The sequence below is a fragment of the Glycine max genome, chromosome 7 (assembly GCF_000004515.6).
Source record: "Glycine max cultivar Williams 82 chromosome 7, Glycine_max_v4.0, whole genome shotgun sequence".
Taxonomy (NCBI): domain Eukaryota; kingdom Viridiplantae; phylum Streptophyta; class Magnoliopsida; order Fabales; family Fabaceae; genus Glycine; species Glycine max.
The window spans coordinates 2,982,691-2,998,161 of NC_038243.2; the positions used below are offsets into that span (position 1 = coordinate 2,982,691).

At 32.5% G+C, this 15,471-nt stretch overlaps 1 protein-coding gene across 2 annotated transcripts; it reads left to right on the forward strand.

The window, feature by feature from the left end:
• Nucleotides 1-3,389: 3,389 nt before the first annotated feature.
• Nucleotides 3,390-12,328, forward strand: LOC100807606 (GBF-interacting protein 1-like). Of its 2 annotated transcripts, none has more exons than XM_006583085.4 (10): nucleotides 3,390-3,810; nucleotides 5,330-5,373; nucleotides 5,482-5,623; nucleotides 6,105-6,234; nucleotides 6,981-7,549; nucleotides 7,922-8,270; nucleotides 8,534-8,801; nucleotides 10,157-10,249; nucleotides 10,777-11,223; nucleotides 11,879-12,328. In XM_006583085.4, the coding sequence occupies exons 1-10, from the start codon at nucleotides 3,630-3,632 to the stop codon at nucleotides 12,221-12,223; spliced, it is 2,568 nt and encodes an 855-aa protein (XP_006583148.1). In that variant the 5' UTR covers nucleotides 3,390-3,629; the 3' UTR covers nucleotides 12,224-12,328. The 2 variants fall into 2 exon arrangements, with proteins under 2 accessions (XP_006583148.1, XP_003528451.1); XM_003528403.5 differs by having other exon boundaries at nucleotides 3,391-3,810; nucleotides 6,957-7,549.
• Nucleotides 12,329-15,471: the final 3,143 nt, after the last annotated feature.

Sequence of the window (15,471 nt, forward strand, 5' to 3'; positions counted from 1 at the left end):
TTGAAGGCAGTAAAAAAGCGATTCAGATTAAATGTAGAATTAGTTTCAATTCTTTGAAGAAAAAAATTGGAGATAAGGTAAAGTTAGAAAATAATGAAATTATTTCTGCTATCAGTTGTAGATTTTTAATGTCGGGAAAATATGTTGCGTTACAAATTTGTGATGACGAAGATGTTGAAACCATGCTTGAAAGTTTTCAACAACAAGATCAAATGTCACCGACGATGAAGTCACCTACATGATTCAACCAGTATGAATTGTTCACCCAGCAGAAGGTATAATTTCCTCTATAAAAAAAACTAGGTGAATAATTTCCCATCTTTATTATCCAGTAAAAACCACATTGCCGAAGTAAAGGAATAATTTCCTGTAATATTTCTTCTTTCCCTTGATACGTGGGAACAACTCGTCTCTGATGTGTAATTTTCGGTCTTCTTCCCCATTCCAGACATGTTCTGACATCCATAATAGGTCGTCATCAATTGGGCTAGACTTAATGTGTATATTTGGTGAACATGACGAGAAAAATGTTATTGATACTACAAAATAAAATATAATACAATAAATTGACAAAAAAAATTATACATTACAAAAAATTAATTAAATATACATACCAAATAATTAAAATTTGAATAAATAACAAAATACATATATTTGAATAACAAAATATATGATACAAATAATAGAATTTAAATATACTTTTCAAATAAATTAAAATACATGTAATAAATTAAAATACTCTACAAATAATAAAATTTAAATTTAAATAAATTACATTTTTTTTCAATTAACAAAATTTTAATTAGATAACATATATTATACAAATAAATTAAAATAAATCGAAAAATTACTATGGAAATAAAAATTTAAACAATATATATAATATTAATATTAATAACGTATCATATATTTCAATAAAAACTTAAAACAAGTAAACTAAATAATATTAACATTCTAACTAATTAACATACTAATAATTTACAATAACTAAAACTAATGTAATATATAAAATTTAAACTAAACCTAAACTATACAGTAGCTAAAACTAATTAATATTAACATTCTAACTAATTAACATACTAATAACTTACAATAACTAAAACTAACGTAATATATAAAATTTAAACTAAACCTAAACTATACAATAGCTAAAACTAATTAATATTAACATTCCAACTAATTAACATATTAATAACTTACACTAATTAAAACTAAAACTAACTTAATATTAAGAACTAAAACTAAACTATACAAAATTAATAAGTTACAGTATCTAAAACTATTTCATTATATATAAAAATTAAAACTAAACTATACAAAATTAGTTTAACAGAAACATCTAAATAAATAAAAGACACAAAATATTAAATAAATAACTTACTAAGGTTTTGACAAAATGAAAGAACACAAAGGAAAAAGAGATGAAGCTCTCGTTCTCGCCACAAGGTTTTCTCCGTCAAAGCTCAAAGTTCACTTTCACTCTTGTTAAAGGGAATTTTATAATCCACTAAGCTTAAATCGCCAACAGGGATGGCGATATCCTCGAAGCCCAAGTCAAAGGCTGCAGCTCCCAGCTCCCTGCACCTGCACCCCTGCCCCTGCGCGCTTGTGAATGCTGCCTTCAAGTCGCCAGTCAAACTAGCGGGTTGACAACCATTAGCTGTCTGCCAGTGATAGTGGCGACATGCCACATGTCACAACCACAATGAAGGTGGCAATGGAACTGACAGTTTGCGCGATTTTTACATGTCATTTACGTAGAAAATGACACCATTGTGGAATTACTTTTAAAATAATCCTATTTGGGGAATAAGTTTGCAAAAGTGCCCCCTTTTGGGCAATTTGCCACAAACAGATACATCAAATAGAATTATGTCTATCTAGTTAAGATTAGGAGAAGTGTTTGCTTCTATTCATGTTTGCACTGGATATTATGGAATAATATTAACTTATTTGAGATATTTGAATAGAATGGGTTATTAGGGCTAATAAGTCGAGGCCCAAACTTTGCTTCTTGGAAAAACTTTATGTACTCCTACAATTGCTTCCTGTATTTTTCATTATATTATGAAAAATTCATTCAAAAATGTAATTTGATAAAAATAAGATTCATATAATCATCAAACTTGATATTAAATATTCAGATGTTTCTAAAAATATACAATTATACTAGCAATTTTTAATTTATCAAAATATTAATAGAAAATATATTTAAACAAAAAATAAATTAAGCATTTTTTAAGATCCAAGATTATAAATGTTAGCCATCAATTTTACATGTCACAAAGGAATTTCATGACCAGTATATAATAAAAATAAAAACTTTCTCTAGACTCAAATATAAGAAAAAATTAACAAATTTCACACTAATTAAAAAGGTTAATTAATATCATTTAATTTTATCAATCTCAATTAAAAATAAAATTATTTCTCAAATGTCCATCATTAAATTTGATACTATAAATGAAAAGAAGTCATTAAAGATATTAATTAAATATGATAAAATTAGTTAGATTTACTTATATTTAACTCTATAATATAGAAACCATTTTTTTTCATATATTCAAGTCCAAAGGGAGTGTTTTTAGGAAAATTTGTATTGATTATGTTATGAAAATCTATTAAATATAAATGGATTACGTTACTCACCAAATAATAATAGATAAGAATCACTTAAGAATAACATGCTTTCATATTATTTGAAGAGAAAAAAGATTATGAACTAACTATGTAAAAGATTTTACACAATTATCTAATCATGATTGATCATGTATGGTAAGTTTATTAACTTTTAAAATAATATAAATAATGTTTTATGATTGAATAATAATATAAAATTATTTAAGGCACATAGACATTAAACTTTTATTTGAAAATAATAAAAGAAACAATGCAACAAATAAATAAATAAAGATACGAGGAGATAAAAAATACATGATACAATAATTAAAAAGAGAGAATATTTATTTTAAATAATCAAATTAATTTTTTTATTCATACACTTGATTTAATCACTCATCTCTTTCAATTTATTATTATTATTATTTTATTTCTAAATTGAATTTCTGTAATTTTTAAAAATATTAATATAATTGATTTATTATATAAAATAACTATTTATCCTATACATTACACAAATAAGATTACTAATTTATTTAATAAATTTGTTACTCTTACAAAATTTATAATGGCCAAATGAATACTCTATCATCATGAATAACCAACCACGTGTTGGTTTTCATATTATTGGTGAATCCTTTGGAAATGATTCACAATTTTTGTTTTTAAGCAAAGGGCACAACCGTAGTTTAGTCGACCACAACACAATACTAAGCTAGGGCACAACACAACACATGAAGGAAGCAATCTACTAGGATTTAAGTATTTATATATTTTTTTTTCCTTTTTCCCTCAAAACCAAAGTCATTGTCAAACGTTTTCAAAACCCTCACTCTGTAGCTCCAAAGCCGCTTCCTTTTCTTTTTTCTTCCTCTCTCTCTGTTTCGATTGGGAAGAACAAAACCCTACCCATCATTTCCCCCCCGCAGTGTTAGCCTCAAGTTTTGTTTTTTCGGCGTTGTGGTTGTGTTTTGTCTTGTGGGTCGGTTCCCTTTTGGGTTTTGGGTGCAATGGTCCCTGGTTCCAGAACGGAGGGTGGCACTGGTACCCACTTGCTCTCTGCGAGAGTGCGCAAAACCATTCAATCCATCAAGGAAATCGTGGGGAACCATTCTGATGCTGATATCTATGTCGCCCTTAAGGAAACCAACATGGATCCTAACGAAACCACTCAGAAATTGCTCAACCAAGGTTGGTGCCTGCCTTGGTGGGGCCATGTTTTGCTTTTTTTCTTTTTTCCACTCTTCAGTATTGTTTTGATTTTTTGGGTTTTGAATGTTGTTGGTTTGTTTTTTTGTTTAGTAATTGGGTTTTTTGTTTTTTTTTGGCTCTCTCATTTGTATCCCCTATTGTGGAGTTTTGGATTGGTGGAGAATGTTTCATGAGGTTGGTTGGTGTGTTAGTGTAATTTATGTGTGGGCTGCATTTTGGTGTCTAATTTGCCTTTATAAGAATAGGGATGTTAAGAGTTTGGAATGGTTTTTGTTGGCTTGACTCATTTTTTTGTGGTGGACTAGGCTGAGCCTCTTGGTGGAGCTTAGTTTGTTCTTAACAATCGATGTTTCTTTGATCGTGTGTTGTTTTTTTTTCTCCTTTTTCGTTGTTGCTGCATCATTGCAGTGTTTTAAATTGCGGTTATCCTTGATATTGTGGAAAACTGCAGACAAATGTGGCCTGCAAGTGTGGTTGTGGAGATTACAAAAATGGTGGTCGAAATTGTGGTTCTAAAGCATTTTTTAAAACCTTGCATGGTTGCATTTGTTCATATTTTTTTGGTTTTGTTTTCTTTATTCAGGCTGGGAGCTGAAATTGGTGGTTTTGAGTTTGTAGCTATCATAATCTTTTGAGCTGATCAATACTAACACATTTGTGACTTCATCATCAAAGTGAAAATTTAGCGCAATTATTCTAGCATGTGCTGAACATAATTCCCTTTGCCTTTTTGTATTTTGTCAAAGAATTTAGAGGGAAGGAGTGAAGTTGAATGATTTGTCTAAACGCCCCTTTATTGGTGTAAAGTTTAGTTTCTACCTAGTTATCATTTCATTTCCATGCCCTTCTGCATTTAGGCAGGGTGATATGTGATCAGCTTCAGACCAGTTTACATGGCGAATCCATAAAGTTTTGTATCTGTTGTGAGGCCTAATTATATTCATGATTTTAGCAGCACTACCATGATATAGGCTTCAAAAACCCATTTTTAAAGTAGTGGGCATCTGCTATTCCTTTTTTTCTGTTACCAGGAGGGGCAAAGCCCCACCATCCTGCTATTATTCCACTATAGCATTTTCAGTTAGCTGTGATGTGCTGCTACCCTAAATTGGCGAGTGAAAAAAATGTCATATGGTGGGGTTGTTCGGTGTCTGAATGGTTTGTGTGAGGAATATTCAGCTTAATTTTTCCTAGAGTCCTGGAATTTACATGGTCTAATGTAAATTTTTGAATATGTGTTTCATTGATGTGCTTAAATAGTTATTGCATGAACATGTGTGCCCATTGATGTGCATTGCAATAATTAGGTGGTCCAACTTAGGATATGTTTCTGGATCACATTGTTTCAAACCATCTGTGATTTTGCAATTGATGCATGTTTTTCTTATGTCAGTTTGCTTGTCCAGCACTAATTGGGTTCGACCATGCCAAAATTAAGTATTAGTTTGAAAGAAAATTTTTAAAAAAATCTCCTAATGTTCGTTGTGGTTTTATTCAGATCCATTTCATGAGGTGAAGAGAAGGAGAGACCGAAAGAAGGAGGTATCGCTTCTTGTGTTCTTTCCGGATGACCTATTTAATTCATAGTTACATGTTAAAGAGTAGTGATTTTCTTATCAGTAATTTATTAACATGTATCTGTTGTCGCAGACCCAGAATGTCGGGAACAAGGGTCAGCCTTCAGCTGACTCACGAAGGTCATCTGAGAATAATAGTGGTCAAGGAATGAAGTTTAACGCCCCTTCTGAACGCAATGTTCGAAGAACAAACTATTCTCGAAATACTTTACCTGGTAATATGCTTGTTTTGCTGGTTAAAAGTGTGGTGCCCTGATTAACATCTTGTTCAGAATGAGCATTCATTTTTTACTCTCAGTAAATTTGTCAATAGTTTTTATTCTTATTGTGATAGAATATGGCTTAATTGTGAACATGGCTGTGGGGAAGGTCCCTAATTTAATTTTAATTTTGATTGCATTTCCAATTCACTTGATACTTAATAGTTGCCTTTTCACTTTGGTGGCTGTGGTTTTTGTGCTGCTTTACTCTTTTTGTTCATAGGGGAGGGGTGGCTTCTTCTTCTTCTTAATATTATTATATGAAACCAATTGATCAATGGTATTTTATTCGTCAATCCATCTAAAATATTTACTCCTTATGAATAATTTGTGGTTTCTGTTTCAAACCTCCGTTTGTATGTGGTTTCAAATAGCTAAATGAATCACTTGTCTTTTAGCATGTGCACTGATCTGTAAATTCTTTCTTTCTATTCAGGCATCAGCAAAGAGTTTCGTGTTGTTAGAGACAACAGAGTAAATCATATATATAAAGAAGTAAAGCCTCTTACACAGCAGCACTCAACATCCGCCACTGAGCAGTTAAATGTAAACACACCTGATAAGGGGTATGCTCTGAATTTTAGTTTTTATGGATTTAGGATTGGTTGATTGCCCTTTGCCACTTTGCATATCCAGTGTCAGTAGTTGTGTATATATACATATCCCTTGCTTTCTAGCCGGACATATAAATTTGGGTATGATTTATTGTTGAGAACTTCTGTGTGAGAAGTCATAAAAAAGTATGCATACCTGAGCCCTGAAAACAATTTAATAGAAGATTGCTTGACTAATACATGTGACATGAATTATGTTACACCAAGGTCAGATGCAAGGTTTGCTGCCACAGATAGAAAGTTAAGTGTTAATGTTTTAACAGAATGAGTTAGAAATGAATCACATGATGAGTAGTAGTAAATCCATCTTGATAAGATAATAATAGAGTAAACTGAAATTTGTTATTGTATTTCACTATTTCTACCCAAGGTAGTCCAAGGTGAAAGGAGTGCCCTTAAGGTACTGGGGGTTTGTAACTTTGAGGTGTGAGGCACTGAAAAGCACATGTCTTGCTCAAGAAATACTCTAAAAAATGTGAAAGTATTATACTACATTAAAAAAAGAGTGTTGCTGTGTTTTCTCCATAAAACAGAAAATGGATTGTTCTACTCTGTATGTGGATCAGATAGCATCATCATCATAGCATGAAGAATTTTGTTTGATAATAGATCACTGTTTTGATTTGTTCATAGTTTTAGATAATTGAATATTGTGATTATTATCTTTGTTACAGCTCATCAACTTCCACCAATCATAGGTCATCTGGTTCTAGGAATTCATCTCTGGCATCAAATGGTCCTTCTGATTCACATGCTAGGTACTTGAAAGATGCTGTGCCAAATATCATTGACAGAAAAATTGCATCTGAGGATAAGGATAAGCAAGGCATGATTTCAAATGCAGCAGGTCGGGTGCAACCAATTAAACCTAACAATGCCCATCAAAATTCTGCCTCAGTGGCATCAACCAGTTCTGCTGTTGGGGTGTATTCCTCTTCAACAGATCCAGTTCATGTGCCCTCTCCTGATTCTAGATCATCGGGTGTTGTTGGAGCCATTAGGCGTGAAGTTGGGGTTGTTGGTGTTCGGCGACAGTCTTCAGACAACAAAGCAAAACAATCATTTGCTCCTAGTATCTCTTATGTTGTGGGAAAAGATGGTACATCCGCGGATTCTTTTCAATCAGTTGGTGCTGTCTCAAAGACTGAACAATTTAGTCAAACTAATGTAACTGAACCTTCATTATCTGGTATGCCAGTTAGCAGACCATCTCTGAACAACCAGTATAATAATAGGCCACATCAACAACTTGTGGGACATCAAAGAGGTATATCTTTGAAATGGCACTATCAAATTATAATTTTAATCTAAATTTTCAAGAGTAGAAGGTAGGGTAAATCAAGCATTTTATATTTCAGTCAAAACGAAGGTTTATGTTAGCAATCCAAAACAATTGAGTGGGAGAACTTATTGTGCATTTGTTTAAGCTGTGTTTTCTTACCTGTTTCAGAGATCTTTGCTTATTGAAATGTATATAGTAACTCATTCTTGGCTTTTTTCTTTGTATTTTTATTTGATTGAAGTGCTTATATCCATTTCCTTATACACATCAATGAGATGAGATAATTTTTGTGTATATTTCTTTTTTATTGTTTACCATTTATATCAATGCCTAGAAATTTGATAAGTTTTGATGCAGTTTCCCAGCAAAATAAAGAATGGAAGCCTAAATCAAGCCAGAAGCCAAACAGTAATAGTCCTGGAGTAATAGGAACCCCGAAAAAGGCTGCTGTTGCTGCTGCTTCGCCTCCAGCAGAAAATTCTGGAGATATAGAATCAAATACCACAGAGCTTCAAGATAAACTTTCCCAAGTAAATATATATGAGAACCAAAATGTGATTATAGCACAGCATATTCGAGTTCCAGAGACTGATCGCTGTCAGCTGACCTTTGGTACCATTGGGACTGAACTTGATTCTTCAAGGCTTCAATCTAAGTATCACATTATAGGAGCTTCTGAAAAATCAAACGAGGAATTGACTGCAAGGTTGGCATTCTTGTCTTGCCTGTTTATTTTATTTTTTTAATTTTATGTTGAAGAGTTAAATAGCCTTGGTGGTGATAGGTGAACAATTTACTGAATTTCTTTGAATTTTGATATTATTTTGGTTGTGATATTTTCATATATATGGTTTAGAAAATATTTCTTCATATATTCAATATGTTCTGTTCACACAGCTAACAAGTACATGATAGTTAGTATTTGTTTCCCATAAACAAGATGTAATGTTATCGAACATTTTATGTCAGCTTGACAGTACCTGCTCCAGAGTTGTCCACTGATGATGTTTCTGGGAGCAAACAGGTGGATTTGCGGGATGAACACATTAGAAGTTCTAGGTCAGACTCTCCAGTATCCGGCGCTGCATCTGAGCAACAATTGCCTGACAACAAAGATTCTTCAAACACTCAGAATCTGGACAATTATGCCAATATTGGATTGGTTCGTGATAGTAGTCCATCCTATGCTCCTTCAGAACCACAGCAACAAGATTCTCATGATATGCCAGGTTTTGCGGTGAGTGAATCCTTCCAAATTTCTCTTAGTTGATATGTTGTTTAACTTTTCCTTATGGTCTATGCTAAGTTATTAATGGCTTAAAATTGTGTAATCCATGGAGTATGGCCCTGACAATGAGGGGTTGCATAACAAAACCTTTGGCCAGGTATTGTGCCTGTATGGTGGTTCAAGTGGCAAGTGCCATTGATCATTATATGTTGTGCAGAATCTGCACAATGTTGAAACTATAGATATTCACTAGTCGGGCACTTGTTGTGACCGGAAAGGGTCAGATCCGGTCCAATATTGCTAAAGTGTGGTAGGTCATTCCCTAGTACTCAATAGTCGAATGTGGCGCAAAGCAGAAACCCCTAAAAATGCTTATAGTTGGATAGTGAGTATAACAGGATGGCCACTATTTGAACCTTAAATAGATTTTATATTACACAATGCACATATGCTGAAAAATAAAGAAAAAACATACTCATAATGAAGAACCAAACAAACAAGAGAGACATGCCTTTGAACTGGCTGGAGATTGACTGGAAAACTTGCTGGAGACTCATGGGTCAGTGCCAGAAAATGAAGAACCGACCTCTGGGCGTCAAGAAACTTGCTGGAAAGTCAGTAGTGAGTGGCTGGAACTAGGCAGAAATAGGAGAGTTGAACAGAGGAGGAAGTCACAGAACAGAGGAAGAAGTTACAGGTGCTTGGTGAAAAAAAAATGCTGGGGAGAGTGATGAGAATCAAATGAGAATGAACACAATGCAACAGATTTATTATTAGCAAATCAACAAAGCAAAAAAATTAATTACTAGACAAATCAAATTAGACAACCTAATATGCAAGGAAACAATTACCGACGGCTAAATCCATAATGTGACAACCAAATTTGATGCACTTGGTGTACTTTTTTGGACATTTGACTGAATTGAAGTTTAAAAGAATGTTTGTCTCTTTTGTGTCGGCAGAATGTGAAAATTCAGACACTGTCACCTAATGATTGGGTCAGTGCAATGATTGCCAAACAGTATTATCCTATATATTTGTATCGGTTACACCATTTGTCTATTACTTGTATGATAATATGCAGTGTTGTTTGCCATGGCGGAATGACATGCCAACCACCATTGGCAATTTGTGAAGGGAGGCCAGCTATGATGGCGCATAAGGACAATGGTTTCTTTATATGGCGGAATTTCGGCCTTTCACCATGTTCCGCCATCTGCCATTGATAACACTGATAATACGTATGAAGTTAAACATATTAGACATCTTTGTTGAAGTGTTAGTGTTACTTGATGCTATATAAATTAAATATGTATTTGTTGTATCTTATTGTCTTTCCATCCTCACTTTTAAATTCCAAACAGGCATATGATCCTCCAGCTGGTTATGACATTCCTTATTTCAGACCCACAATTGATGAAACAGTACGAGGGCAGGGTTTGTCATCTCCTCAGGAGGTATAATACATTTATATGCTAATAGCATATTTAAAGTCATTTAATTACTTGATTGTAGTTTAATTTATGCATGCAAGGACACTTTTTTCCTTGATCCAATGTTTCAATGGTGAACATTGGAGTTTACCAGTTGAGTTTTAATGAGTATTTCTCATTTATCCATATCCATATTTGCAGAGTGTAAAGTTTAATTACACAAAGGTGATTATTAAAATGTACAAGTCTATTAAAACAGTTCTGTTTGACTTTTTTTTTATTTTTTATTGAGAAAACTACTTTTGACATTCTTTGAAACCTTTCCTATTGATTGTCTGTTTTGTAAAGATCATTTGGAAGAGTATTTCTTAATGTTTCTGCTTTACTCTTTGTGGACGGATACAATACTTTTGACATCATACACAGTGGACTCAGTTTTCTCTCCCCATTAAAATGCAACCCTAATTTGCATTGTATTTTTTTGGTATTTTCACCTTTTTTAATAAACTCTCAAGTTCTTACTTTCTTGACACATTATTTGGTGAATGCAGGCTTTGATCTCCCATGCAACCAATAATCCTCCTGCTTCCACAATTGCCATGGTGCAACAACAGCAACCTCCTGTGCCGCAGATGTATCCACAAGTTCATGTTTCACACTTTGCTAATCTTATGCCATATCGTCAGTTTCTGTCCCCAGTCTATGTTCCACCTATGGCCATGCCTGGATATTCAAGTAATCCTCCCTATCCTCACCCAACAAATGGCAGCAGTTACTTGTTAATGCCTGGAGGTGGTTCACATCTTAATGCCAACAACCTCAAATATGGAGTTCAACAGTTCAAGCCTGTTCCTGCTGGAAGTCCTACAGGGTTTGGAAATTTTGCTAATCCAACTGGATATGCAATGATTACTCCTGGTGTGGTTGGGGGTGCAACGGCTTTAGAGGATTCATCTCGAGTCAAGTACAAAGATAATCTTTATGTCCCAAATCCTCAGGTAATGTGCTTGTGTAGTGGTCAAGAACATATTGATTGATTGTCAGCAGAAAAAGCATTAACCAAAAAAGCCATAGGCTACATGCTAATTAATCATTCAAACCTAGCAAGCACCCAACATTACTGCCCATTTCTCTCTCGCTTCATTCTCTTTCAAAATAGGGTCATCACCAAGGGGCGTGTGTTCCTCCCTTACCAATATCTTGATTATAACAGCATTATTCAGAAATGGGACTGTTAATATAGTTTTTCCTAGTTAATTTCCTTGGCAACTATCTCACTTTGACCTAGTGCTTGAGCTAATTATGTGCTTCATTTTAGTTATCTCTGATAGCTTATTTTGCTGGAGGTCAGTATTATGTCCGGAAGGTGCCAAAAGGTTCTAACTTCTAACCATGTATGTAGCTTTAAATAGTTGAAGTTGCAAGAAAGCAAGGAATGTAGTACACATTTACTCTTGTGATTCGTGTAAGTAGGAAATAGAATATTAGGAATAGATTAGTAAAGTTTGATAAGTTGATCCTCATGTCATAAATAAATCTCTGCATATAATATCACCAACCAGATTTTGTCGCTTCCTAATCACCTTGTTCTTCATGATCGCTTTCTTTTACAAAACTAATATCTAATTCCTTATTTCCTCCCCTAATTCACAGGCTGAGACATCAGAAATCTGGTTACAGAATCCAAGGGACCTTCCTGGCATGCAATCTACTCCATACTATAACATGCCAGGGCAAACACCTCATGCAGCTTACATGCCATCACACACAGGTCATGCTTCCTTTAATGCAGCTGCAGCTCAGTCTTCTCACATGCAGTTCCCCGGCATGTACCACACTCCTCCACAGCCAGCAGCCATGGCTAGTCCTCACCATTTAGGACCACCAGCCATTGGCAACAACGTCGGAGTTGGGGTGGCTGCAGCTGCTCCTGGGGCACAGGTTGGCGCATATCAGCAGCCCCAGTTGGGCCACATCAATTGGACAACAAATTTCTGAAATGGGATAACAAAAAAAAAAAAATGAAAGTGAATTTAACCCCTATGTGTACAAGGGACTGACTGAAAGTAGATATAGAAGAAAGTGCCAGTTTTCATTGTGAAATGAATGACTTATGCTTTTATTTTTATTTTTATTTTTTCGTTTTACAAATGCAATGAGGCATTAAATTTTCAGTCTCCTTTGGTTGCAGTAGGTGTGGGAATTAATCGAGTTTTGGCTTCAAAAGTTGAAATCTCAAGTCATTCATGAAAACTTAAGATAATGCTGAAAAGCTTTTCCTGATAGGATATATGCTGTATTTTTACTGATATCTATGACTACAATTACTCACAAGTTACCTATAATAACTAACGTCTTCCTGTCCATGTCAAGTAAAATTAACACGATATGCACTTGAAAACACTTGGCGGCAACTATGGATTTGAATCTTGAGTGAATATGAAAAGAAAATTGAAGTTAAAGGTAGAAACGACTTTTGTGTGTAGACTAGCGATCGATAAGTTGATAGCGATATCCTAGAAAATCAGTAGTGTTATTACTATTTAGATTTAAGAAATTAAAATTTTAACTGTTGAATGTAAAAAATTTCAAGCAGTAAAACATATACATATGTGGCCTAAAAAAAATAAAAAAATACATACGTATCGAAAGTAAAGGAAAAAATGTTTGTAAATTTTCTAGTGTTTGATAAGTACATGGTATTTTACATGTTTGACTATATGGTAGTGTTCCATCTTTGTTTTTTTTGTCGGAGTAGATCAACTTGGTAGCTCGCAGGGTTCATAATTTTGAGGTCACGGGTTTAAATCCCATTTCCACAACATTTTGAGTTTGATAAAAATAAGGGTTTACTAAATAAATAAAAGGGGCATTATTTTCTTACTATGAGTATTGAATACATGATTAAATAACTAAGTAGGTATAATTAAATAACTAAGTAAGGGTGGATCGGTTTGGACAGCGGGAATTGAACCTGCCTTTTCTCCTTGGCAAAGAAATTTTACCATTTCATTATATCTATGTTCTTAATGTACTTAATATGTTATTTTATTTGAACATAGACCGGCATGATACTCTGTTAGATGTAATTCAAAATAAATATATATAATAGATTATATTATATAGATATAAATATAATCTATTATAATAGATATTCTCTTCTAAATAAAATATTTTATATTACTATTAATTAATAATTAATTTTTTAATTAATTTCTATAAATAATTCCTACTATTATTATGTATTCTTTTTTTTCTATGTATCTATATAATCAAATTGAAATTACAATTCTATCAAATATTTTTATTTACTTTATTTTTTAAGAAAAGAAGTTCTAATTATTAATAAATGGCTTAAAAAAATACATATGTATCGAAAGTAAAGGAAAAAATATTTGTAAATTTTCTAATGTTTGATAAGTACATACTCTACATGTTTGATTTAGTAGTGGAGCTTAAGCCCATCTACACGATTAATCAGATATTATTGCAGTGAAGTTAAGCCCCCTATACTCCCGACGTTTATGTAGCGCTAGTAATTAACAGGTCTATCTAGAATACTACTATTTAATAACAGTGCGAGGAGATTATGTGTGCATGTTTAGGTTCAAGTTTGAACCAGATTTATGTTGAAACACTTTTTTCTAAGAAAGAAAAATGTAAAAATTAAACTACTTTTAAATTATAATATAGTATTGAATTATAAGCCCATTTTTGTTAACTTTTAGTTATTACAAACGACCTTTTCTTTCAATGCAAAAGCAACAAATGTTCCATGTGCATCTAAGAACTCAATTACATTTGAAAGTCTTTTTTTGTTAATGTGATCAGAGTCTTCTTGAGAATTTTAGGATATCCTCACAAACTTTTATTATTTGGATATGACTATAAAACTAATTTCCAATATAAGACTTTTTTTTTATGAAATTTTTAGATTAAGACTTGGTCACACATTTTTTTTCAATTTACAAAAAGTTAATACATACATTAATGTTTCTTTTTCGGTGTGATTAAAAGTTTGCCATAAAGTTGTATATATGGGGTAACAAAGTTATTTATTTTTACATACGACAAAAAAAAATTATTATCTAATGACAGTTGATCGTGTTATTTTGTTATAGTCCAATCTTTCAAGAGTATTACTTTCTATTTAATACCTTTGAATTCTATAATTGAAGTTGTAATTGAATTAATTATATACATTTCTTATGTAATCATGTGTAGAGTGTAAGCAAGTTGATTTAGGTTGGGTTTAGTCAAATCTCTAATTCAATTCAATCAAATTTGAAATGATTGATTTGGGTCGATTTTCTAAGAAAAAAATAAAACTCAACCTAAACTAATTCGTTTGTAAACAGTTTGGGTTGAATTAATAGGTCAAAATATTTTATTTTGTCTGCTTTTTTAAAACACAATATTTTTTTATGTTACAATTTTTTATTAAATGAATCAAACACAATTGTTTCTTATTATATTTTTTTATCAAAAAGAAAATTTTGTGATGCTATAACACCCCATTGACTCTTATCTATTTATCTATCTATCTATGGGATGAAAAATTAAAACATACCATATTTAAGATAAAGAGTTTGAATAAGCATAGTGAGATTGGGTCTCAATTATTTTTTCCTACCAAAATCAATGGGACCATACCAGACATATTTTTTGTAAATAGATTTAAAATATTTTTAGAAGTCCATCTAAAGTAACTTTAATTAATAAAATCCTTATCGCTTTGATTTTGAAAGTTAAGGATGAGTTGATGATTACTCAATTCAGGTCGATAAGTTAATAGTATTTGATTTTTTTAAAATTTAAAAATATATATTATATTATACATATATTAATAATAATAATAATAATAATAGTTTAATACAAATTAACAGGTTAATAGATTAACGAGTTCAAATATTAAAATCCATAACCCAACCGAAAACTCAATGAGTTTAATCGATTAGATTCGGATCTAATCCAAATGCAACAATTACCCAACCAAAAATTACCCCTAATCATGTGTGCTATAAAAGTAATTGTAAAATAAATGTTTGCATGGACATTGAAAGTTGTAACGTGACAAGGGAGTGTACAACCTGTGAAATCTAGAAAGCAAGACACCGTGCTATGCCTAAATCCCTTAAAATTCCAATTACCCTTGTGATAATGAATATTATAGGGAGTTTGTTGGAAGGATCAAAGAGCAAAAAAGGCTAGCTAGGTAAAGAATGATGTGGAAAATTTAGTGCATA

What these genes read in the sequence shown, in the direction of transcription:
- LOC100807606 (XM_003528403.5), top strand. Translation starts at nt 3,630, where the DNA reads ATGGTCCCTGGTTCCAGAACGGAGGGTGGCACTGGTACCCACTTGCTC. An exon ending in GGAGAGACCGAAAGAAGGAG is followed by an intron (nt 5,374 to 5,481) that starts GTATCGCTTCTT and finishes CTGTTGTCGCAG; the next exon opens with ACCCAGAATGTCGGGAACAA. An exon ending in ATGATATGCCAGGTTTTGCG is followed by an intron (nt 8,802 to 10,156) that starts GTGAGTGAATCC and finishes AATTCCAAACAG; the next exon opens with GCATATGATCCTCCAGCTGG.